Source organism: Hippocampus comes, unplaced genomic scaffold (genome assembly GCF_001891065.2).
Source record: "Hippocampus comes isolate QL1 unplaced genomic scaffold, H_comes_QL1_v1.1 scaffold7, whole genome shotgun sequence".
Taxonomy (NCBI): domain Eukaryota; kingdom Metazoa; phylum Chordata; class Actinopteri; order Syngnathiformes; family Syngnathidae; genus Hippocampus; species Hippocampus comes.
Genome location: NW_017842060.1, coordinates 7,416,362 through 7,443,571, shown reverse-complemented (window position 1 = coordinate 7,443,571; position 27,210 = coordinate 7,416,362). Strand labels below are relative to the sequence as shown.

The 27,210-nt window shown below is 42.5% G+C and overlaps 1 protein-coding gene across 6 annotated transcripts in view; it reads right to left on the bottom strand.

Moving 5' to 3' along the window:
* Positions 1-27,210, bottom strand: part of septin9b (septin 9b) — a 71,146-nt gene that overhangs the window by 19,493 nt on the left and 24,443 nt on the right. For 3 of the 6 annotated variants that reach the window (XM_019862420.1, XM_019862419.1, XM_019862418.1), the window contains exon 2: positions 21,080-21,754. In XM_019862420.1, the coding sequence (XP_019717979.1) occupies positions 21,080-21,754 (675 nt within the window). Of the gene's footprint in view, positions 1-7,449; positions 7,577-7,633; positions 7,766-12,123; positions 12,258-21,079; positions 21,755-27,210 lie in introns of those variants that run through there. The other 3 variants (XM_019862421.1, XM_019862422.1, XM_019862425.1) reach the window with 3 other exon arrangements.

The following is a 27,210-nucleotide window of genomic DNA, read 5'->3' as shown; positions in this document are numbered from 1 at the left end:
CATTCCCTCATCCCTAATAAAATGGAACTTGGGTCAGGTTTTGGCAGATCCGAATATACATACTTAATATTATCATCTATCAGAAAATCATAAAGTATATATTGTACTGCTTGTCTTTATCCCGCGCATTAGTTTTAAATACAAAAATCCTTCAGGGAGGAAAAGCAGCAGCGGAGAAAAATAGGAAAAATGACTCATGGAAGATACAACACGTCATTAACCCTAATGATGTAACTGCTTCTTGTGGTCGTTGACGAGTACTGGACACTGGAACATGAGGATGAATGAGCTATATGTTTTTCACGCTTATTTTTCAAAAAAAACGCTGCTGTCACGTGACAAAATAGGTTTTAATAGCCACAGTATGCATTGAAGCCAAGTTGAGCAGCTGAAAACAAACGCTACCCAAGGCTTCCAAGTCGTTGCCATGCGCGTGCAAGTACTTTGTACAGCCTGTACCATTCTTTCATGTGGCTTACTGAGCAAAAAAAAAAAAAAAAAACTAAGTGATCGGGTGGCAACGTTTTTTGTGTGCAAATGGGCTCAAAAGGAAGTGAGATAGTCACGATCCATTTTAGAGCAACTGAATTCATCCTTCCGCTCGATTTACAACGGAATCATGAACCTCACCCCTCAATCACAAATGGTACGGCTCGGGTGTCGCTGTGAACCAGGAAGGGGACAGGACACAAATGGCTTTAGGGGCCCGCGCTCCAAAACTTATTAGCCAGTAAAACCCAATGCCATGACGCTAAATGATTTATACAACTCTGTCACGAAGACGAATGTTTGCTCTGGTGAGGCATGATGCGACTGCGATGACATAAAGTCGCACCGATAACTTTTAATCCCCCTCTTCCTGCACAGTGGCGTGTAGATCATCGCACACAACAGAAGAGCAAATGATGGAGGGACTCAGACTGTTTGACAGCATTTAAATGGTTTAATAACACACGGCGGATTCATTTTTGTCACGATAGACATGTTTCTTGCTCAAATGGGATTTCTCATATAGTGTGGCGAAAACGATGCTTTCCCCCACTTTCAGAGTCTCCCTGCAGGTTTGCTTATTCTGCTCTTCCACTCTAATGATTACTGACAGCCCTTAAACACCATCTGCCCATATAAGCGTCTGCTTTTTAAAGAGAGAGAGAAAAAAAAAAGCATGGTTCTCATGAGAGGAAACCCCTGGATTTTTGCCCGGGTTCACCTTGACTGAATTTCCTGCTTTCCTGTAGGTGTACATGTACTGCATTTATCTTGGTCTGCCCTCACATATTTCCCCAAACTTTCTTTTACAATATTGGCCAATTGGTGGAACTATAAAAAGTGGGCGGGATCATTCTACTGACTGCTTGGTCAGGAAAAAAGATGCATGGCCCAGAAAGAAAGAAAAAAATGCAGAAATACAATGAGCCCTGGAGCTAACACACACACACACACACACACACACACACACACAGTATTATGTTGCGCAAAAGACATTTTTAAACGGAATGTGAACATAAGCTTTCTTTCTGACACAGATGATGACTCGCCAATATCTCAAACTGCCACAAGATAGCAGCAAATACAGCAGAGGATGATTTCATGTCAGATTTTGTTTGCCTTCAGTATCGGTGGGTGGTATCGATAGCCTCCACCAACTCCGATACCTTAAAATAAGGCTGGTATTGGTATACTCCCCCATCTCTAAATATATTATAAAAATAAATACATAACATTTTATGTTAAAATGTGAATAAAATTAATACTACAAATAATTTAAATTGGTACACAAAGACACAAAAACAGAAGAACAGTTCAACTTCTTGTTTCCACTCAATTCTAATGAGAACATGTGCAGTTGCATATGAGCACAGGATTCAAACATGCACAAATGAGTGCTCTCTAAAGTTTTATGGAGTATTTTCCCAAACGTTGTCAGGAAAGAATGTTATTTTTAATTGCAAATAAAAAATGAAGCAGGTGTGCAAACAGATTAAATGCCCATTGTTTTTGGTGTTGTTGTTCACAAGCAAGTAACATTCTTTGTTTTTTTTTTCTTCAATGTGAAGACATGTCAAAGAGCCACACAAGACAGCAGACATTTGTCAGATGGCCATGAGAGTATTACTCTGCATATTTTTTCAAAGAAAGACCGCTCAAGGCTCTAGATAATTTATGCCATATTCACCTTGGCCAAAGAATGGTGAAAGTCTTTCACAAAACATAATGGGCTGCTTTGGAAAAGTGGCCAAACTTGCTGACACGAAAGCGGTTGTGAACCATCCAAAAATCTTCAAATGTTTTCCAGTCAGAGTCACTTCTTGCAGGAAGGGACCTACATTGTTTTTGGGCCACGTACAATTTGGAAGGAATCACTCTTAAATCTGAGAGTAACTGGCTTGCATGTTGGAACTGAATGTCTTGTAAAATGGTTTTAAAAGGAGTGCCGGGTCGCCGTGCACTCTGAGACCAACTGACTGATCCCAGCCGAGCGAAAGTACGGAACACATCTTAAACAGCTATTAAAATGTTTAAAAATAAATAAATAAAACAAATAAATAAATAAATACAACCACAAACAAAAGTGTTTTTGACATAACACAGTGCGTCTCCATCCCTCAGAGTACCCTAACTGACCAGTTGTACAAGGCATCCAGAATGCTGGAAAATCTAAAGAACAAGTAAGAGCAGGAGACGAAATAGAAGATGCTTGCGGCAAAAAATAGCAAAATTATCAGAGGGGGTCGGGGGGATGCTCAAATTAATCAGTAGCCTGTGCACCCTCACAGATACATGGTTCTAAAGCGCAGCCACGATGTCGCTCAAATCCAAATCTGCTATCAAATGCAAAAGAACATACTACTTAAAAATCCTGACGCGTTCCTCAATACCACGCTAGCTAAGATGACAGCCACAGCTGCCGCAGACAGACATCGGCGCTTCAGAAAAGCTCTGAAGAATGCTCCTGACCCTTTTCATCTTTCAGCAACGTGCTGGCCCATCGAGAGGTTTTACCCCTCTGGGAGTGACGTAGAGCAAAGCGGATGGCCTGACGGGGTGTTGCAATTGGGCTTTTCTCCCGGAGAGAGCACGGATAATGACCCGTCCAACAATAGTTTAGTCGGGTAACTGTCGATGGAGGTGTCTACAAAGGACATAGGATGATACTGTACAACAAAAGCCTAAAATAACCCCTGAATGAACGGACGTTTGTATACAGACGCTGTTTACGCCAAAACAAAGTCTGATGTGACGTTTATTTCATCTATTTTCCAAAGACTGATTCTAGCGATAACGATACCATGTCATTTTTAAAAACTTGCGCTTTGGCTGTCACACTGTATGTCCAAGGACCTCCGATTTGATGCCTGTGTCCAGTTTCCAGGTCCATTTTGAGGAGACCCCTGCAACAAGAACATGAATTGCTCCACAGGCATTAACACCAAGCAGTAACAAAACAGAAGCAAACAATAACAAATAACTATGAAGCAATAGAAAATTCGGGGTTTGGGGTTTCCTTCCCATTGATTTAAAGTCAATCTAACCGCATTACTTCACCGTCATTGTTGTGATTCAATGCACGTAAGACTACAGCATTGAAACTGAAAATTGTGTTAATCAAGACACGACGACGTGTTGTCACCGAAGCGGCAGAACCGTGGCAAGCTGCACTCAGAATTTGGGCCTCGCAATCAGATTCAGCCAGATAATGTAAGCTTCGCATATCCAAATTGTGCTCAAGAGTGCAAAAAATAAAAAATAAAAACTTGGTTACAAACTGTGTAGTGTAAATCAAACCTTTCAGAGGCATTCTCAAATATGCATTTCCTTCAAAACATCAGTGATTTACCAACAAATGAACTAAACAACATTGGGTTTTCTCATTATTCATGTAAACGGCCCCTGAGAGACGGACAAAGCGAAGGCCAACGCCGCCGGGACGCCTCGGTGGTGCAGTGATGCAGACTCTCTTGACGACGGCTATCCATATGTGAGACACATGGAAAGGCGAGTCACTGGGTACAGCCAGAAGGGGAACGACTAAATGATAAATAGCTGAGACCTAACGCAGCAGTAGTGCACATTAAATCACATAAACATCAAGTGTAAAGTAGAAAAAGCTGTCAGGGCTTGGAAGAGGTTAGTCTTCATCATAACGGAACCCGCACAAAACCGGGCTTCAAATGGATGTCAATTCAAAATAACCGCATAGGCAATCAATTGTATTTTTGCAGCCTTGGGAAGCAACTTTTTTTTTTCTTTTTTAACATCGCAAGAAATTTACAGGAATCTCTGAAGTCAAATGCCATTGGTGTAAAGTAAATTTTGCAAGCAGAAGATGGATTACAAATGTGCAACAAACTCTGAACTTTGAACCACTGTCATGTATGACAGCTCATGAAAAAAATATCAGCCTTGCTCATGTTTGTAAGCATCGAAGGATTACCTTTTGTGGACTTACTCAAAGGGAAGGACCAGCTTTGACAAGAGGTGTCATTTTACAGTTTTCAGTGGGAATTTATTTTTACACTTACTTGACACTATTTATGCACAGTCGGAACTTTCAAAGTGCTGATCCGGGGAGGAGCATCAGTGAAAAGACTCCTTCCCTCTCAGTCATCCTTCGTCACTAAAGCAACGGCAAAGTTGATGCTTTTATCATGTTTGTGTTTTGCTCAGGGCGGCCCGGTGGACCAGTGGTTAGCGCGTCGACCTCACAGTGCAGAGGTACCGGGTTTAATCCCAGCTTCGGCCTCCCTGTGTGGAGTTTGCATGTTCTCCCCAGGCCTGTGTGGGTTTTCTCCGGGTATTCCGGTTTCGTCCCACATTCCAAAAACATGCATGGCAGGCTGATTGAACACTCAAAATTGTCCCTAGGTGTGAGTGTGAGCGCGGATCGTTGTTCGTCTCTGTGTGCCCTGCGATTGGCCGGCAACCGGTTCAGGGTGTCCCCTGCCTACTGCCCGAAGACAGCTGGGATAGGCTCCAGCACCCCCCACGACCTTTGTGAGGATAAAGCGGATCGGAAAATGAATGAATGTGTTTTGCTCATAGTATTGGTTCACTTCTTTTGAAACTGCAAGGACCATTAACAGTGTTAAGTGTTACTTAAAATATTGCTTGTACAGTTCATAAAGGTCTTACGGTAGCCATTACAATAAATATGTAATCACCCGCCCCCAAAAAAAACAAGGCACCATGCTGAGGTTGTACACTTTTCATTAAAAACGTGAATGCAAAGTATTCCTTTCACAAACGTCGGCGTTTTGTGCAAAGTGCTCATTCCGTTCAAGATATCCAACCTGGCCCCATTATCACGCGCCACATTTTTCCCCAAGGTGACTAACAAAAGACAGGTGTGACTCTAGGGATGTCCTTTCACCTCACAGCTGTCATCAGTGTTGGAAAATACTATCTGCAAATCAAAATCTAAAATGCAGAAGAAAAAAAAATGGGCCAAGACTGCAGACTTGATGGCAGTGTGTTATTCACAACGACCTGCGTTTGACTTGCGTTAGGCTCCAGTTACCCAAGCCCTTAATGAGGATGAGCGCCGTAGAAAACGGCTGGATGCATGCTCGCATTGATCAACTGGCTTCCTTTATGGCTCTCCGGATAATAAATGAGGGGTCGTAAGGTTTAGTGAGTGGAAAACTGTCTCAGGACTTGGAGGAAGGGTTTCAATATATGTAGTAGCCTGGACAACGTAGTTAATGGCAAATGAAAATCATCTCAAATTCCGCATTTCCACCAAATGCGTTCAAACTGCAAGTATGAGGAGGAACAGATGTTTCTATCTTGACACTTTTCTCCAATAAAAATCGATCGTATTAACCCGTATTAACTCTTTAAAGTACTGAATGTTTATCAGTATTTTTGGGAGAATTTTGAGCGTTTCATTTTTTTCCCCCCGCCCCTAATGCATTTCACTGGACGCCAATTATACGGATTTTTTTTTTCCAGTGTCACCAAATTAGCAATTTTGCTACTTTTCTGACCACTTTAGCCACGATAAAAAAATAAAATAAATAAATAGTGAGTTTAATATCCATTCAGAAACAGGTATCAGGTATGAGAGAGTGTGAAGGCGATAACACCAAATTTAACACACCTACTTTCCATCCACACCTGAAAACTTGTCAGACTAAGGAGTCAGCTGACAAGAGGGAGAGAAAATGAATACGTGACAAAACTAACAATATTTCAATCATAACAAACCAACATTCCCTCTCCCCCCTTCGTACATACACTTTGTTGTTTGAAGTGGTTATAGATGAAAGAGGAGCGATTCAAAGTCTCTTCGAGTTGCCATGATCATCGTTTGGTCAAGTCTTACTATGTATCCTTAAAATGAAACAATATTGCCCCTATTTGCTTTACAGGAGACTTGAGGGCAGCAAGTTAACAGACTGCTGCAGTAAACTGGAGACTGTGGAGTAGAATACTGTCGTCTCCGAAGCAGGTAGGCTAATTTTAGCATGTGGGCTTATTTTGCTCATTATGCGCTGAGACTAAGATCTGTGTCATAATATACGCCCTTTCACCCAAGCCGTAAACACTGTTAAACGCATGCAGGTTTCAAATGACCCTAATGAATTAGGTGTCAAGTTATTTACAAACAGTGAGCTGATCCGATGACCACAATGCAAAACAGTGGCCGATTGGCTTTAACCGATGCCCATGATCACACTGCAATGAGAAATGGATGCCAAACAGAAATGCATGTGGCTTGGAGGCCGCAGGGACAGTTGAAGTCATTTATTTTTTCAGTACACAAGTCAAAAACAAAATCAGCTCTTGTCCTGTGGAAAAAAAGAGCAAGCTTCCTGTCCTGTCTTGTGATTCGTGTAAAGCACACACGTGATTTGAGCCCCCACATCCACAATGTTCCCAATTTTCACTTTCAATTGTGGCTTGACCATGAGCGCACAAAACAAGGAAGAATGTGGCAACACACGACTATGGATGAGCTCAAAGCTTAAAAGAGAATCACAGTAACCTAATGGAGTTCTATTAGGAACAAGCAACTGGTGGGAGGAGTTCCTGCTGTGCAACACAGTTTGAACCAGTCAACTCTTCCTGAACTTTGCCACCAACTACCAGAGGAGAAAACCAGCTTTCGCATGTGGTTCCATCACTTACACGGATCAAACTTTGGACCCCAGCACAACCGTGGAGCCCGAGAAGCAACAGTGTTCCTCCCAGGGAAAAACATTGATTACCCATGCATGTGCAAGACACAATAGGAGGGAGCGATAAAGGAGGGGGTGGGGAAATGGGGTAGAGAGTGTGTGGGAAGAGTGCTGGTAGTGATGACCCCCCCTCAAACATCTCTCTTTCACACACACACACACACACACACACACACACACACACACACACACACACACACACACACACACACACACACACAATGGGCTGGCTAGCAAGGCGAAACATGAGACTTTTAGTTTTCCTGATCTCCTGCCAAACACAAGCTCAACTCAACTTCACCACCATAGTAGAGACCTGACAAGCCCACTGGAATACCTCAAAGCAAACAATCAACTACACTCCGTTTCTGTTTCTTCCTCCATCATATGCCCCCCCCCCAAGTTTGAAAGACGGAAAAGCACAAGGTGAGACATGAACGACTTTAACTCACCCAAGCCCCTTCTTCTCCTCCTTCTTGTTCTTCTCTCCCACTCTGTGGTGCACACACTCCTCAATCACAAGCTCCAGCTGGTGTGAGCCAGCAGTGTCGCGGCTACTAGCCCCGCCCACCCACAAAGTCATGTGACCACCATTCCAAGCAGTGGCCGGGAAAACTTTGCACGCTCCACACAAGCACCCCGCCCCCTCCTCAATCAAGCGAAAGTGAATGGAGAACATTGTGGGACTCAAATCATGTGTGTACGTTTTACATTCATCACAAGACAGGACGCCAAGAGTGTGCTTATTTATTCAGGACAATGGTGGATGTTTGACTTGCCGTTAACTGCTGTGTGTGTCTATCTGTTGACGATCTCAAACTTGTGCGCGTGTCTGTTTTTACATTTGGTTTTGAGGTTTGAACACAAGAAGAAGCCAAGACATATTTTATATTGGAAAAATGCAAAGGTGGCTCGTAACGTGCTACATTTACTTCAATATTTTGGGGGGATACATTGTTGTTGTTATCGTTGTTTGAATGCAACATAGATTTTTCTTTTACGTGATTAGTTTTGCGAAGAAGAAACGGTCCTTTTCCTCCGTTACGTTGAGTAACATTTCGATTGAGACGTTTCAAAATAGTTTCTTATCACCAAACATATCGCACGATTCATCATTGTCATTCCTCATTTTTCCATAACATTTAAGATCATTCCACCTATATATTTTTTCTTTCAGCATTCACATCCAATTCCTCCAAGAATCGAAATTTTAGCTTTTAATCATCTATTATTGCTTGCGCGATCTACTGTATGTTTTGGTCTGTCAGAGACTTCCGCCAGGGCGCCATCACGAATCGGAAAGTCAAATCTCAAAGGTGTTTCCTTTCAAAACACGCTTTAAGTGACACAACCATATTTGTTGTGTAAATGTGACTTATTTAATGTTTGTATACCAGAAGTGGGATCTCTGGAGCTCCTGCCCATCCATCTGGTTTGAAATTCAACAACCAAGTAAAGACTCTGGCCCGAAAACAAGATATTTTTCATCATAGCAAGAAATGTGCTGTAAAACTCTGTGTGCAAGTTTTGATTCTTTGGGGTATTTTGACAAATGCACGCCACAGATACACAAAAGATATATTCATCCCGTGAGATGAGACAACTGAGAACAGTTTCTTTCCCCCCAGTAGACTGTGTGTGTGTGTGTGTGTGTGTGTGTGTGTGCGCGCGCGTGTGTGCGCGCGTGTGTGTGCGTGTGTGTGTGAGAACATGAAGGACATGTCGAAATGTAAAGGATTAAAGCTTCTTTAGAGGCAAAACCAACAGGAAACATTAAGTAGTGTTTCCAAACCCTAAATCTCCATTGGTCAGCTCTTCTTCCTGTGTGGTTGTTCACCCCAAAATGCAAACATGACTTCATGGCAAACATTTGTCAGATACTTACTAAAAGATTAAATACAGTTTATGGTTCTTGCAGCAAAATTTTGATATTTGATTATTTTGTTTCAGTGGCTAATCTCCGCCCCAGCCCCATTTGCTCAAAAACACAATTGTGAGCAGTTTTCACAACATTCAGCACAAATGTTTCCTTCCTGTCATCGTTGCCCTGAATCTTGTTCACATTTGGTTGTGGTTTCTGTGTGATTGAGTAGAAAGTATGTGCATCTCCATAGCGCACTAATGAAACTTGCAGCCACAGACTACAGTAGCTACTTTTCATCGTTTTTATTTATTGTGTGTGTGTGTGTGTGTGTGTGTGTGTGTGTGTGTGTGTGTGTGTGTGTGTGTTGTGGAGGACTGTGTCAAATTAAAAGCCTTCTCAAAGCATTCTGTTTGATTACCTACTTCAGTGATCTGTATTATTAGCGAGTATCTCTCATGCTGTGTTTGCTTGAACAAAGCACTAACTTTAAGGCTATATTCTGCAAACACACAAAAAAAAATGATAACGTCACAGGGCAGATGGATAAAAACCCAAACTGCAAAGGCAACTCAAGACCATTCGAAGGCAGATTGAATGCATCTCAATTGCTAAACCTCTTGAGCACAAGTTTCAAACACAAGGCCCGGGGGCCAAATCCGGCCCGCCAGGTGATTTTATGTGGCTCGCGAAAGCACATCATGTGTGTCAACTTGCTAAAATCTGTCCCGAAATGTCAAATTGTCATGTGTAATAAATAACGTTGAGATTTGGAAATCATTTTGTTATCCTGTTTAGACCCACTTGAACATAAATGAACAAACTATTATAATTGGCTTGACTGATTTCAAAACTAGTAATCTATTAATTTGTTGTGTGCAAATAATTATTTTGTGGTTTCACTGTCCTAATGGCCCTCCGAGGGAAGACGTAACTCCAAAATGAATTTGACCCCCCTGCTCTCGAGCAACGCTGTTCGCTGAAGAACAAAAGTGAAGGTACCAGGACGTAGCGAGTCCAATGACTTTTGGAGCACTGAAAATGAAGGTACCGTAAATAAAATGTCTGTCTTCACTTTATCGGGTGTTCATGGCATCATTTGAAATCCATTATGGATTATAAAGGCCATAAGAATTGTCGGCCAGTGTCCAAATACTTCTGGACATAACTGTGCCTACTGAGCCAGCAAGACAGTGAACATGTGAATTTCCGGCAAGACTGAACCTTTTGAGTTGTGGCGTTCAAATATGACATTCCCACAGTACATCTCTTTTTCAACAAGGGGGATATTTTCCATTGAAGCTTTCAGGAAACAATTATTAGTATGAAACTCATGACCAGTGATATTTGACCTTACTATTTCTTTGTGGGAACTAAAGATCAAACGTGTCAGAGTTATTTTATGAAGTGCTGGTACAAGGCTAAAAAGCATAGCTCTGAACTAATTTATGGTAAGTACATTGAATTTGAATACAGGCACGGTGGTTAACCTCGTGAGTGGGAAAAGCGTTCGCAGATGGCAAGGAGTGATGGATCTCCATTTTCCATTGACAAATGTCAAGCAGGAGTCAAATGTTTGGAAAAGGAAGTAATCTGCTCTCTCCTTGCTCCACAACGTAAGAAATATTTTCTCGCAGAAAGACGAATGTGCTTTTCGATGCCGTAGAAGCACCGTGATTGGCCGCGCGCTGAAAAACCGATCGGAGCGCGGCGCACATGGAGGTGATTAACACGAATCACCTCGATGACACAGCCGCTTGAGCGACACGGTAACACTTCCTGCGTGAGAGGTCAGGGGTTGGAAAAAAGAAAAAAAAAAGAGAGAGGTAGGTGGAACCGCTGGGAAAGGTTGGAAGGGTGAGGTGCAGAAATGGAGATGGGGGAAAGAGGAGGAACATCTGGCTCGCCGTGCATATCTCCAGGGAAGAAAGCAAAATCTGTCAGAGACTTCCTGTTGTGTGTCTTTTTCGCCGAGGCTGTGGTGCTCCCCTGTGGCGCAAATGGAGACAGCATGTGTGTGAGGAGTGAGGATGGTTCATATCTCAACACCCCAAAGAGGCTTCATCACTCTCTGCCTATTAACAACCTCCCATTCACGCTCACATTCACACCTACGGACAGAATACAGAAAACAGTAAAGCTGACATGCATGGTTCTCGAACGTGGGACAAACACAGTGAGGCCACAACCGATGAAACTTTTTTTTTCTGTGTCACTGTTCTGAGTTCTCCTCATGCTTCAGTGGGTTTCTCTTTGTCTTCCTCCCACACTCCCAAAAATCTATTTTAGCTTAATTAAAGACTTAACTGTCAGTTGAAATCAACGTGAGAGAACGTTTTTTTTTCTATATGTGCCCCGGCAACCAGTCTGAAGACAGGACAGTGAACTTTTAACACGCAACACAAAAGTACACACACCGTTGCGGCAATATTATACAAATGTCAGAACTCCGATGTGGCGCATTTGGAGAAACTCAATAAAAGAGGTTGTTCGTGTTCGTGTCTCTTGACTTCTAACAAGATGTTTGTGTATTCACCAAACATTTTGGTTTTGTTCTCAAAGTTGTCATCATGTCATGCCCATCCTGCTTTTTTCGGCAACGTTACGTTGAGAGCTGCAAAAAAAAAAAAAAAAGTATCGGTAATGATCAACTCTACGACATATTTGTCTACTTTTGTTATCCTTCACAAGTGGCAGTGGAACATGAGCATCGCAAACTCGTGACCCCAAGGCTACAACAACTCAGGTAACTTGTACTGCCGCCGTCTCACCTTATTTTGCTGCGCTAATAGAAAAGAAAATGTACCTTTCTATAATGATGAGCTCAAAGAGGATAAAGCAAGCAGACTACGGGGCACGACTGTTTGTTTTTAAGGAAGTGTTTACCCTCAGCGTTTCCCTTATATCCACTTTCACCCAGCAAAGCTTTCCCAGCTGGACCGTCTTGCATACTGAGAGGGAGTGCCAAGGCCATACCAAGACACAGAGTGCGTGTGTACTTATCTAATCCACATGAGCAGATTTTCTCAACCCCCCCAAAAAACATCATATTCACTTTCTCACAGATAAACAGGTACTCACACAGGGTTTCTATTTCATTGTTGCTGTGTGTCTCGCTGCACGATGAAGCCACCTCCAATGCCTCCATTGCGCCTCCACTTGTCTTGAACCAAAGTCACAAATCTGATAAGACCTCCTGGTATCTTCACGACAGCTGCTGACTGGACTGACACCGATGCGCCTACGCCACCGTGTCCTCACTATTTCTGACGTTCTGCAGCGAATTCCTTCCCTGATGAAGAGTAAACACGGCGACTCCAGGGGATCGGCCTTCTGGGGAATCCGTGGCCCCTTCCTGGATTTATTGAGGGTTAGTTGCGACGAACAACAGAGAAGCGGAAGTCTGTACGCCTTCTCGGACAATCCCCGGTGACCCACTTCTGATTCACAAAAGCTTCCATGTCCAAAGACAAGAGAGGTCATCTCACCGATCATGTTCCTTCAGTTGACCCCAGAACAACCCTTCTAAGAGTCGTACAGTTCAGTTTAGTTGGGTTGTGAAGGTTATTGTACACGTCTTTAGTGCCTTGCCAAAGAGTATGGTTCTTTGGTTCTGTCGTCAAGTGTAGGATTTTCGATCTAATACTCTGGCATATGTTTGAAGATATGAAATTCTTTGTATGCCCAATTCCAAGGATGTAGGTGACCCTGTTTGAGTGATCCCGCAGAAGGGTGAGCTACGTTCATGTTTGGAGTCGGTCAACTGTGGGAAACGGGGCTCTCTTCTGGAATGGGAGGTTATGTGACGGAGTGTGCAATTACTATAATCATGTCTGCGTCGCTACTAACATGCCAAAGAGCTCTTTGGTGTCATGTTCAATGTAGAGGGGTTTTCCAAACCCCCCAAAACAGAGTTAAGAAGTGGGATCAATGCTGTGCCAAGATGGGAAGGCCATTGGGAAAGGTGACATTTGAGCGCTGACCCCAAAGGTCTTTCATGATTGGAATAGGACCTCTGTCGTGGGTGATTCATGGATTTTTAAACCCAGAATACGCAGGCTCAATACTAGGTTAAGAGAACTAATCCAAAAAATTCTGGTTTTGATGCCGCAGACCAGTTCGCTGCCCATTGGTCGGTCCAGAAGAGCACCGGTTAACTCACTATCTAGCTGGTTGCTAGCAGTTCTCACCGTGGTATCGACAACCCTGCGAGGACCTTGTAGGATACTGAAGATTCCAGCCACAGGAGGCTTTGAGCTGATATATTTTTACAGCTCCAAAATATGGGCTGGATGGTGTTTGACTCACAGTTGAGCGGGGGGTGCTTTCGGCGTATTTAGCCGTTTTTGAGAGTGGAAACAATGGCTTGAGTTTTCATGGTTTTATTAACGTGACAATTAAAAAAATAATAATTCATCTCCAGCAGGGTTGTTGACCACACTTATCTTCACAAGCGCTACACAAGAGGATCACAGATATAGTTAGGCTACACTCGCGATCTCAAAATGGCTGATTTCAACGAGAAAGAGAACGATGATGAACGATGAATGAAAAATTGAACTTACTGCCTCAAAAGAAAGCATCTGACTGCTTCGTAGGGTACAATTAAGCACACGTAATTCATTTTGCTAATGATTAGCATGAAAATGACGAAAGAACTTTCTTTGTATGTGCTGAAAAGGGTGAGTCATATACTTTTTTTTATTCAGTTTTCCTTCACAGCGGTTGACATTTCTCAAACGTGTGTAAATGTTACTTATAACATGCAGTTCATAAATACTGCCTTTATGATGACGACAGTAAGAGCCTGGAACAAATTAATTCACTTCACATTATTTCCGATCAAGATAACATTTTACTGTCTGCATCCTGCCGAGTAGCTGGTGAATATCCACTCATGATGGAGACACACACGTCATCTCATTTGGTTATTTTAGCATATGTTCACTTCACATGTATATGCACGAACGCACACACACACACACACACACACACACACACACACACACACACACACACACACACACACACAAACACACACATGAATCCCCGAGCTGCCCCTTCATGTGGGCACAAGTCAACAGATGGCCGCACTGTGGTGCAACTGACCATCTGCCTGCCTTTCCACAACACACACACACACACACACACACACACACACACACACACACACACACACACACACGCACACACGCACACACGCACACACGCACACACGCACGTACACACGGCAATTATTGTCCCTCCAGCATGTCATCTATCAAGCCAAACATCATTAACAGAGAGTCTGACTTGAACTTTCCAAGTGAATTGTCAATTTTATACCTTGCTCACATTGTAATTTAATTATGACATGGGAATGCCCATTTGTTATCGTCTTTCATTTTCCTGCCTGGATAAAGAAAAAAATTATATCAAATGAGAGTAAATGGTGCCATTTTTTGCTGAATGAAACTCTGATGAGCCATAGCCTACGTTTTCTTTTTTCCTCGAGATGAGAAAGGCTAATGGCAGTGAAAAATCTTTTCCGAGAGAAAAAAAAAATCATGATTGACTGACAAATTGTGGCATTTTCATCTGCCTGGACAACACATGGCTTTTTGCATGTGGTGTGTGTGTGAATATGAAATGTGGCAGGCAGGAGAAAATGCAAGAAAGTGGGAATAGGGAGAGGGGTGGGGGTGGGGATTAACTGTGGTTCTGGGATTTGGCAAAATGTCTTAAAAGGACAAAGGTCGTCCAGCAGTGGTGGGAAACTTCTTCAACCTTTGACTTCCCCCAGATGCTCAATGTAAACTTCAACTTCCGAACGCCTCATCTGGGCAAGAGGAAAGCCCTTAGAGTACGAGGCCCTGAGCGGACGTACTTGTATGAGTCTTTGTGTCTGTGCGCCTCGATTGATCTAAGATATAAATCTCTAATTGAAAATCTTCTCAGAATATATCATGTAACATCCCTGCTGAGGATACTTCGAGCCTCTTTGTTTTTCGTTGAGTATATGTTTGCTCTCTTGCTGAAATAGTGCTAATACATTCTCCGACACACGAATCGAAAGGCTTGGCAATGCATGCCGGGTGCCCAGCTTCACCTGTGTCACACTGCCGCCTGGTGGCGCGTTTGCAAAGCACACTCGACTTGTGACAGCTGCCACTTGTTACAGACTCGCCTTTGTTTGACCTCAAAAGACAGATGTTAACGGTCTTCTTGCTCACTCTGTATTCATTTTGAATAAGGCAGCCAAGCAAGAAAAAAAAGTCATCCCTTACCATCACTCTTAATTCATCTGATGCAACAAGCCTCCACGGCAGCTTCTATGCATTTAATAGACATGATGGAGGACATCTCGTAACCTGAAATGTTTTTTTCGTTGGGGTTGTTGTAAAAGCATCGTCTTCCATGATTAAATAAATGTAGCCTAATCCAATGGGCAGTGACATTTACAAGCAGGGATAAAAACTATTCTAATGGCCTCATAAGCTGTGTTTGAATGATGATAGAAATAATTGATGACTAAGATAAGTGTTAATACTGTATATGCCACAATTTTTTTTTTTTTTGTTGCATTAGTCACTTAAGTTGCCTCATGATGTCATGTGACACCTTAGCAGAGGTTAACCCTGGTTTTGGTTTGACTTTAGATTTTTGGCAACACTTACACTCAAAAAGTAGCAGCAACAAGATAAAGTGCTCGATAAAGGTGAGTTGCTTTTTGGTTGGCTACTCAAGCACCTTAAAATATGAGCAAACTTGCTCCATGATGCTGCAATCTTTGCACGTTGCTCCTAGCCGCGGTGTACAACAAGAAAACCAAGTTAAGTGTGAAAAGGCTTTATCATTTTGCACTGACTAACCATTAACATTGTGCTTAAATAATGGAAAGTATAAAATCTCACTTAAATAATGATTCAAATCAAATATATTTCGCATCAAGAATCAATTTGAACCTAAATGTTCACAAACCGTTTAATGGCTGTGTTGAACTTAAAAAGTTAAACACAACTGAACTGTATTTGCGTCGTGACTCTTGACACTAGAGGGAGCCAACGTACTGCTAATGGTAAGCATACCACACTTTGAAAGTAAGGCCTTCGAAATGTTGTCTAAATGTTGCATGTTCATTTCCAAGACTTTCGGTAGAACCTCCCGAGATGGTGTCTCAACTTGAGCTGTGAGAAAGCTCCTGCTGCATTGTTGTGCTCACTAGTTGGAAACAAGTCGAGTAATTACAGACCGCCGTGACCTTCAGTGGGACTGTGCCCAAGGCCGCATGCTCCTTTGTGTGTGTGTGTGTGTGTGTGTGTGTGTGTGTGTGTGTGTGTGTGTGTCCCTCAATAAAAGCAATCAAGCAGCGCTAAACCGATTCCCAAGCCAGCAAGTGTATGTGTGTGCGCGCACACAGGTGCCCTTTCATGATCTTCGGGTAGGCAAAAAAAAAATAATAATAATCGACTCTTCACTTTCAAAAGGTCAAGGCAAAGAGGAGACAAATGGCTCCATTTGTTGCCGTCGTGATGACTCCACAATTAGGGAAATAAATGCGGCAAAGGATAATGTGTTTATTTGCGCAAGACTTCAGGTCGACATATGAGCCGGATTAAATGTATTTTGTATGTGAAACACATCTTCAGCAGAATGAAATGAGATACATTCATTACTTTGACTCCCATTACATCTCATGTATCATCCTTTGTGTCACAGATGTTTCAGATTTTGTCAACAACACACTAATCATGCTGTAATCGTACGGAATTGAACATTGATTAATCAGGTCATGAAGTAATTGGGTGTGTTTGAATGTGACTGATTTATTCTAAGAACAGACACATCCCCATTTAAAAGAGGGTGTGCACACTTGTGCAAACACATTACCTTAATTGTTTATTTTTGTTGCCCCTCTTGAAAAGACGTCAATTTTATTTTCATATGTTTTGTACAGGTTACACGTCACATTCATGACCTAAAATGTTTCCACAATATTTGTGTGTGTGTGTGTGTGTGTTAAGATAAGATAAGAAGATAAGAAAACCTTTATTATATTGTAAAACCTGGCATTTGTGCCAGGGTGTGTAAACTTTTTATAGCCATTTTATATATATTTTTTCCCTTTCATTTTAAAACATTTATGGTGAGGGGGGTTGGGGTCATGCCATTTTTATAATATTAATGTACCCCAAAACATATCAGCTTTCTACTAATTACAGGACTCTAATTGCAATCACACATGAAATCCTACAAAATATTTGATAAAAAGAAAACAAAGAAACGCAGCCATTTGTTCCGATTATCACAATCTTTATCAGGAGTAGCTTTTTACAGCACAGCCGCACGTCAGCGGAGATGTTTCCGGAGAAGATAAAACGCTGTTTGATGGACTGACGAACAGCAGGCATGTCTGTCAAGATAAGACATCCAATATACACGAGAAGAGCCGATTGTCATCAGCATCTGTTGTCTCAAGGCATCCTCGTGCTGGTCAGCGCATCGTTTATGTCCTTTGCAATGCATCCAAATCATGAAATCAGTTTTTGTACAGTTTGTGATGGTGACTTTGCGATTCTAAGATGAATGATGACAACCTCTATTGTCAAAATGTCAAATGTGTCAAGATCCGGCATCCCGAATCCCTATGATAGAACATCGTGAACGTTTCACGTTGAACTTCGCCGACACGCATTTCCCAGCGTTCCTTTTGCGACGCTTTGATGAGATCTCGCTGGGAAGCTGACTAACTTGGATCACAAAACCCTCGAGAGAGAAAGAGGAAGTGCTCGCGCGGGTGGGGAAACAATCAGGTTGACGTAACCCGGAAGGAGGGAAGCGCGCGCGTTTGTGTGCGTGTGTTTCAGGGACACGTGATGTCATTTCCTCTTGCGTGAATTAAATGGTCAGAAGAGGAGATAACCTTAAGTCAGAAAGATAAACATATGGTATGTTAAGAAAAATCTTGTCTTTGCTTATCAGGTTTGGGATAGTTGACAGGTAGCAAACATCCACTCATTGATGCCATACCAGCTTACCCAAAAAAATAAAAATAATAATAATTCACAAATAAAGCTATCGTGCTTTTATGAATTATACAGAAATGTTCAAAGTAATATTTTACCCTTCTTAACAGCTATAGGTATACAGTATGACCAAACTAAAATAAATGAAACCTACTCACTCGCTAGCGAAATTGTTTGTAGAACGATATTGCAACATAGCCGTATTTACAGGTACGGCTGAGTGGGAATAGGGTATGAATGTCTGTCAAAAAAGCCAAAGAAAAAGCTAAGCATGCCGAGTTCACCTTTTAAATCTGTGACACCAAACTCATTTTTGTCACAGGCTTAATAAAAACCTGTTCAAATATTAATCACATTTATTTTTAAAGGGACATTGGTCACAAAAATGATTGCAATCGCTCAACATTTTTAATATTGAAGATAAATTGCAATTGTGGTATTTTACCAAGAAACATGAAGCTGATGCAAAATGTTTATTTTTCGCAGGCCACCTAAAACGATGTGGCGGGACGATCAAAAATTCCCCCCCAAAACTTTGACCAAGAAGTAGCAAAGTTGCACGATTGAGTCATTTTGGGTGCGAGATATTTTCCTCCTAGAGGGGATTAAAAGTTGTTTTTCAGAGTAAGACGACGGTGTTCTTTAAATTTCTGGGCCGAGCTAAGTGAATCCAGATAAATAAAGGCTTCGCCGAAGAAAAGGGTATCACTAACAGCACAGGCTGATGTTTGCGGTTTCAAGCATCTGACATTGGAAAGCGGTATCTCGGCATCCTTTAACAAGCTCAAACCACTAAAACCAACCAGAGGAGCTTTGAGAAATGAAAGCAAGACGTGCTTCAAACAGATATGCGTCTTTATGAGGAGGGTATTCTATTCAAATAAGCAACATATGTCAAGTTGTCGTGTCGATAGCAACAGTTACTAATGACAATTCTGAAGCTTGGATGTGATGTTGGAAGGCAATGAGCCCGGTGCATTCTGGTAATTGTGGGGCCCTTTTTCACATTCCCTGTTACTCAATCCATAATGGGAATAAACAGGCAAACGACCGTCGTCATCATCTTCACCGTAAGGCAACAGCTAATTATAAAATACTTGGCAGCGCAGCTAATAGTAGCATGACAACACCGGCATTTATCAAGGCCTTACGACAGCATTTAAAGTGTAACTAATACTAATGGCCAAGGTTAAGATTTCATAAGATCTCAGAAGAGTTCATGGATTACCATAAATGCCAGACGGGCCTGCGAGGAAAAAGACACGCTTGTTTGTGTTGCTGAGGGCTATGCAGCCATCACATTTAACACAGGCTGTTGCCGGCTTTTTTTGGTCGGTAATATGATGCTGTGGTGAGGGAGTGAGTGGAAAAGAAGTAAGAAGAAGTGAAAATGCAAGTGAAAAAAACCACAGATAATCCAAATGGAAAATGGGAGAATAGTTTTTATCGAGTGGGATGAAAACTTTTGTTAAAGGCCAGGAAGAAAAACTTTTCTACTCCATCCATCAATCCATTTTCCGATCTGCTTTATCCTCACAAGGGTTGCGGGGGGTGCTGGAGCCTATCCCAGCTGTGTTCGGGCACTAGGCGGGGGACACCCTGAACCGGTTGCCAGCCAATCGCAGGGCACACACAAACGAACAACCATCCGTGCTCACACTCACACTTGGGGACAATTTAGAGTGTCCAGTCAGCCTGCCATGCATGTATTTGGAATGTGGGAGGAAACCGGAGTACCCGGAGAAAACCCACACAGGCACGGGGAGAACATGCAAACTCCACACAGGAAGGCCAGAGCCGGGATTGAACCCACGACATCTGCACTGTGAGGTTGACGCGCTAACCAGTGTACCACTGGGCCTCCTACTTTTCTACTCATCAGACAAAAAAAAAAAAAGCGTATTTCAGCTTTCTACTGTTTGGTTGATTTGTTGAACTTGCTGAAATCACAGGGGGCAAGATGTCCTGTTGTAATTGTTTTTGGGTTGCGACAGTAAAACCAACAATTACAAAAGTGACATTATGAAACTTTCTGAGGTATTGGCAGAGCTCGAGAACATTACATTTGGCGAATATCCAATGAAAAGCGGTGATGGAGTCACTTAATTTTCACTTTCTGCTGTTATAGTCACCTTGCAAAACCGGATCAAGGAGGTGGAGCCAGCCGCACTTCACGGCTTAGGGGGGAACAATAAGGCCTATAGACTATGAAAAGTCTGGAAGAAAAGTCCTTTGTATATAACTGCGTTCAATATTTCTAGCAGCACAAACAAATTTTGCTGTCTTAAAACTTAGAGGACTTTTCAATTGTGTGGTAATGGTGTAAAGTCCAACAGTGATAGGGTGAAGGTTGACAAACTGCACCGCAGTCCCTTGATTGGCCAAATTGTGTCGTCGTTAGAATTTATTGTTGGGCTACACTTTGTTGCACCACTATAGCATCGCATGATTTACAAATCACGTGGGCAGCCAAAGGGGTGGAAACACGGCCAATAGGGACGGGGAAAAGTAACGGAAAGTGCCTTTCACCGACAGTCAGCCGGGATAAGCTCCAGCTTCGTCAACGTGACCCTGAAGAGCCTCTCGCAAGTCTCAGTCATATCAGGAAAATTTTGAGAGTAACCAGAGCCCGTCATGCTAAAAGTAAGAAAAGCAGAGCTATGCGTCCAAGAACAGCACTACGTTTGCCTACATTTTGAATTCATCAAGAAGGCATTTTTGACAAGACCCATGCAATTGTGCTACTATAAAGTACATTGCCAGAATTCAAACCTGTCATATCGTATCGCATGGGATCAAGAGTTGCTTCATACAGACACAACTCACAAAAAAGTTGGGGATATTTGGTTTTCAAGAACCGAATATTCGCAACGTTTGGTGAGTAGCGTATCTTAAACATATCGTTTTTTTTGTCTATCAACTGATGAAGACACACATCCCAAAAGACAAAAGAATGCAGCGTGGTCGTTATGGGAAGCGAACAATGCACTTTGGTGTAAAATATCATTGTGAAATAAAATATCAGGACTTACGGTCAGGATTGGGGGATTTGCGTCCAGCGTGGTTTGGTGAGGAGCATCGGAAGGTGGTGACGATGGTGTTGTGGTGAGGATTGGGATGGTGCGGGTGGTGTACTGCCGGGTGGTGGCCGTTGTTCTCCACCGGAGCTCTGGTGATGCTGATTTCGGGTTTGCGAATGTCCCCGGGACTGGGGGGCTCCAATTTGCGGGTGTGACTTGCTTCAGGGGTGCGACTAGTCCCGTTGGTGTGACTGCTGCCTTCGTTACGGCGTGTCCCGGGGGAGTCCGTCTTGGCAAAAGTGACCTCCCTCTTGTGGCTCATTTCTGGCGTCCTGGAGTGGCCAAGGACCTCGGGGCGCTTCAGGGCGCTGTTGGTTGCAAAGCGTATGGATGCGGGGCTTGTGGCGTCCACCTGCTTGCTGGGCGTGGAGCAGATATCGATGGACAGCTCTGAGCGGCGTGACACAGGCTCGGGGGTCTTGGAGCCTCCTCCGCCCATGATGGAGCGAGGTTGGGTGTAGTTGAGGTTGTTGTTGTTAGTAACCGAGGCGGCTGTGCCCAGGTCGCGGTAGTAGATGCTGGTGGGAGACATGGCGTTGCGGTGGGGGGAATTGGTTGTGCGTCTGGAGCCGGGAGAAGAGTGAGCTGAAGTGTCAACGTCCTCCACCTCGAAGGACCTCTTTAGAGCTGCAAATACAGGACAAGGATGACACATTACTCACATACTGTGATGCCTTGAAATTAGAACACCCTGAGTGTTCTACAATTTGGAGTATGTGCAACATTCATTTCAACAAATCGAGCAAATCTGAATTTAAACAAAGTGGAACAGAGTCAATGGGCTTTGGTTGACCTTCCAGGTACCACTTTAGGCACAAGTTTATACAGTCTGTATTAATGGGCACAAGCACAGGAGGTCATAAAACTAACTCATTAAAAAGTTCAGATCAAGTCTAAAAACGCCCTGCAGTTCAATGGTGGGATGTCTCCCATCACCCCCAGCACTTTGTTTCAGGAAATGTATGAGTTGTTTTGTCGTGACCTCAATGCTACATCTACTGTAACACATTAAAATATGGAGTTTTATGTAAGAGCATTTGAGGCATTTTGTGTTTGCATACAACGGGCCAAGAGTTGCTCACTTGCCCAGAATTTATGAGCGCGCATCCTTCCTCGAGGTTAGTCGTGACAGGAGCAAATACATGCGCTGTACAAGATGATGATAGCGAGGGATGGGACTCCCCCTTGGGTTGAGTGCGCGAGCTGAGAATGAATGGCGTGCCATGCCAGTGCCCAGGAGCTGCCAACATAATGACGCACAAGCTAAGTCGTCTCCCTTAAAAGCAGCTTCCATCCAAAATTTTGATTATTTTATCAGTTTGCGGCCTCTGGTGATTCTGTGCATGAGTGCGCGCCTTCCTCTGAAACGACACAAATTCATGTAATGTGAGTTTCTAAAATACGAAAATGCATTTGTGTTCATTTTTAAGCCAGTACACTCAAAAGGGAATGGAACTTGCACCTTCTCATATACCGTTTGCACAATGGGAACCACTAATCTAATTGACTGCTTTAAGATGCTTCATTCCAACTCGGTGGACATTTGATACAATTCACCCTTTGACAAAAACAAGGACACTTCCGCCAAATAAATAACAGATGTATTGTATAGAGTAATGTATTTGTGATATGACAGCTAAAATAAGAAAATAAACACGATGATCAATTAGAAACATTTGTAATCGTGTTGCACAGAACATCGCAAAAAAAAAAAAAAAGTGCTTTGAAGCATCAACCCTTCAACCCTCGCACTAAAATGCTCACACAGTCGTCACATCTGAGTTTTTAAAAATATCTTCAACATCAACATTTTCCAAGAGGAACACAACATGCGTTAGCATAAATGCTTATGCTAAATTTCTAGTAACGTATATCTGAATGCAAACAAATGGATTCCACTCGTATACAGCTAACCTGAAATGGCATTTGGGTGTGACATTGTCTTACTAAATATCACCATCTAATCAACTGTAACGCCAACTGCTAACACAATACAACATGCTAACACATTTTGTTACTTAAATTTGAATGAAAACCAATTGGATGTACCGTCACACCACAAACAGTAAATGACATTTGGTGTTATAACATTGTGTCTTGAAGTAATTGTCAAAGTTTTATACGTCACGTACGTGAGAATGCTAAACAGTTAGCAATGTTGGTACCAATGCTAACGCTGAACAAGGGAACTAAATGTCTGGTCTTTATTACAATAAAAATATGCATTATTATAGCCTTAAGATAAGTAGAGCTTTCACAAAACATTGTAGTGTTAGCGAAAAGCTAAAACCACTCCCTCTCTTTCTCCCATTTGCTTCATGAACTAGAGTCCTCAAAGTAATTCAGAGGAACACAGTTTGTCATTCACTCCAACATCATAAAACAGCTTTTAACGCCTTTAAGTGAATATTTATTCGAAAGAACTGTGCTAATTCACTTGCCCATGTCCTCCTCACCCCGGCTTTCCTATTATTTTCCAAATGTTGAAAAGAATGCCATCCAAGGTTGTGGCTCTTTTGAATCCAGCCAAAGTATGTTAGTCTGCCAATATTAATCTGCAGATTACACAAGCAGAAGGAAGGTTTAACACAGTTTCACAGCAAGAATTTAAGATCACTTAAAAGCCTTTCGACACTTGTGTTAGTGTTTTTTTTTTTTTGTTTTACTTCATCTATTGGAGTTGCACTGATAGAAGGGCTACGGTTTGTATGTATTTTCACATGGTTTGTCATGGAAAAGCAGCTGAACCTGTTCCAATGACTATTTGTGTTCTTGGTTACTTTGTGATTATACGGCCTCAGGCACGAGAATAAAGCATATGACTTGAGTGCTTGAGTTTGTATTTACAGAGTGTGCAGTGAAGTGCACATGATTCAAAAGAAGAAGTGGACTGGAAGCCGTGCAGGCTTTCATGTTTGAGAATATAGAGGAATGGAAAAAAAATACACAGGGAATGTCCAAGGCGATCATTCAATTCTGGCAGTATGTTTTCCCCAAGGGGTTTTTCAATGCGGTCAACTAGATAAACATGGAAATAGGTTTCCAATCATGCGAGCATGAATATTACAAGTACACAAGTGTGGGAATGACAGATCAGATGAAGGAGTATTGTTCCCACTGAAATGGCATTCCAAGACTATGAGCTGGAATGGAGTGGTCCGGTCCACGGAGCAAGCTCATTCACAACACTGTGTTGGACTACCTATCACGAATTGACAGTGTCTCAAATCGGGGAAGAAGGCAGCACAGACAATAACGCTAAGGTTTAGCGGTACTGCAAAAACAAAGATGGAGGCAGCTGTACTTTCACTTTACTTCACAATTATTTGTCATAATAAACCCCAGGTGTTAGGATAGACCACCTCTTATCATCGGTGTCATTGTGTCCTCTCTGGTACGTCCCGACTGGTGAACACAAGCATGCGGTATCATCTCAGCCACGGTCCATTCCATTCTGTTATGGGGAGCCAGAGCCTATCCCAGCTGACATTTGCCAAAAGGTAGTTTTTTGGCGTGGCCGATCATCGGCCACTAGTTTTTTGTTTTGTTTTCTATTCGCAATACGATGTTCTCTTTGCCCCAACTAGCCTAAACAAGGGGGCAGTCATTTGCTCAAGTGCCCTCGGGCTTGCATTATAAATGTCACGGCTCATCAGTTTTCTTGGGTTTATCACATGGGTACACAAGCTTCCTCCCACATAGCGAAGACTCAAAAGTGTCAATAGGTAAGACTATGGGTGTGAATGCTTGTTGTCTTTATTTGCCCTGTGACTGATTGGTGACCTGTCCAGGGTGTGCCCTGTCTCTTAATCAATGTCAACTGAGATAGGTTCCAAGTCATCCAAGACTTGATTAGCACTATCGAAAAAGGCTGGATGGATGCGTTCGTTCTATTGTGACAGACAACCAAAATGAAACGTTAAAAAAAAATTCCAGGAAGTATGACTGCGTCAATTTCGTCCGAGAGGAATGCTTTTTTTGTAGTCATGGAAAGCCCTCAAAAAGGCAGAATATTATTTGGCCAAAAAATCCCAACGTAGAAAGAATGTAGAAGTTGAAAATTGGGGTGAATAATGATTGATGATTTTGATCAACCTTGGCGTCAACATCCCCCCATGAAATTCTAGACAAGTGGGGAATACAATCACACCCTTCCTGCTGCCTTAGAGGGAGTTTATGTACAAAAGAATGGGCAGATGAATGGTCCATGTGGTGTAAACCAGCAAAAACAAACTGTAGTTGGCAATCCAAGGGCAGGCTATCGAAAGTATTTCGCGTTGTCAGACGACTCCTGAACGCTACACCATCAAACCACACACTCCCGTGCGAACCACTCATTGATGCAGACAAGCCACACGAAAAGATTTGCCGGATTCCGTCGAACCTCAGAAAGGAATTCTGCGCATGTTCCCGGCGAAGATGGATGACATGTGAGGTGAGTTGCGTGCGGATCGTGGGTCAAGTCCCTACAATGTTTGCGGTTATGTTGTAGTAGCAGATGTTGAACCGGAAAGTTTGAATCACTGAGGGGCAATATCATCACTGCCGGAATTTTTACACGCAGTAACAAGGTAATCCAGCCAGCTGTTAAGTGGTGCTTGGCTACAGGCAACAACCTTTGACAGGTAAAGCCTGGTTCTGGTCTACTTAATGGGCAACCTCACAGACACTTTGATTTACATCAGTTGACAGCCGAGCATGAGGACAGTCATTGAAGTCCACTTAACACCTTTTCTACCTCAAGGTTTCAATATTAACACCAGGCTCTTCTATACATGTGAATTTGGTTCAGTTCCCACTCAGTGACAGTGGGAATCTGAGTTTGAAAGGCTGTCTGTTTCTATATGTGTGCCCTGTGAGTGACTGGCGTCCGTCTTTCCGCAACCGTGAACAGGATGAGCATTGAGCTGTATAGAAGATGGATGAATGGATGGATATACTGCACTCCCTCCGGAGATGTTTGTTTACTCAACTGCAGATCGATTGCGAAATAACTGATCCCCAAATAATGATACGTGGTCAAAATATGAATTGCTGCATTGCAAATTGTAAAAAATAAAACAAGGCAGCACAGGGTGGACAATTTTCAGAGTAGGAACCTCATTTGAAGTAAGATTAGCATCAAAATGGATAAGCACAACATTGTCGGAGCAGATTGCTACACAACTGGGACATCACATAATGTAACCTCATCTTCAGTACGGCTCAGAGAGCGTGTTTCGAACATTAGAGTGACAGCCGGTTAGTCTCTACACATTGACTGATTAGGGAGATGGGCTTTGGTTGGGGCTGCAGTTTTGGTTAGCTATCACAGTGAGAAATGAACCGAAACAGTTAGGCCCTTTATAAAGTTTGTCCAATCACCTTGCATGTTTATATTTGGCAGTTGTATTATTTTTACAAATTGATTTTGCAAAACAGTCAATCCAAATGTCCAAGACCAAATGTGTTTTTTTTTTTTTTTTTTAATTAACCCTTGTGTTCCAATAATGTTTTTATTTATTTATATATTTATTTTAAGCACGGCACCTTTCCACTGAAAAACAGTCAAAATAACAAAGCTATGCAGGTCTAAAAGTGAGCCCTTCCATTGATGATAACATGAATGACTGACTGTGAGGCTTGAGACCAGCTGGAGGAAGCAAGCATGGCCGGAGGAGGAAAAGGAAAACAGTAGAAGAGGGAGAAAGAAAAAAAAAAAACAATGCCAAGAGGAAACCATGTCGGTTCCACAAACAAAGGAGACACATGTTGTGACTATTTGTACACGTCTTTGTTTTTTCTTGTTCTTCATGCTTCAGAAGTTATATTTGGTAGCTCATTCTTCTCTTGGATGCTAAGTTGAGCCATTACTTTGTACATGTTGTATTATTTCCGCTTACTTACTTGCACTGACAGACTTATTGTGGGTGCTTGTTTTCTCAAAGGTTGACCTCCTCATTAGGAGCCAAACGTGACCACAATGGATGCAGTTGTAAACTGTCTCAGTGTTGACTGCAGCCAGATTTGTTAAAGGTAAGCGAACCACACCCTGAGGCACACCACATATGAGGGGATAAAAGCGTACTGTTATTATCTGGCTC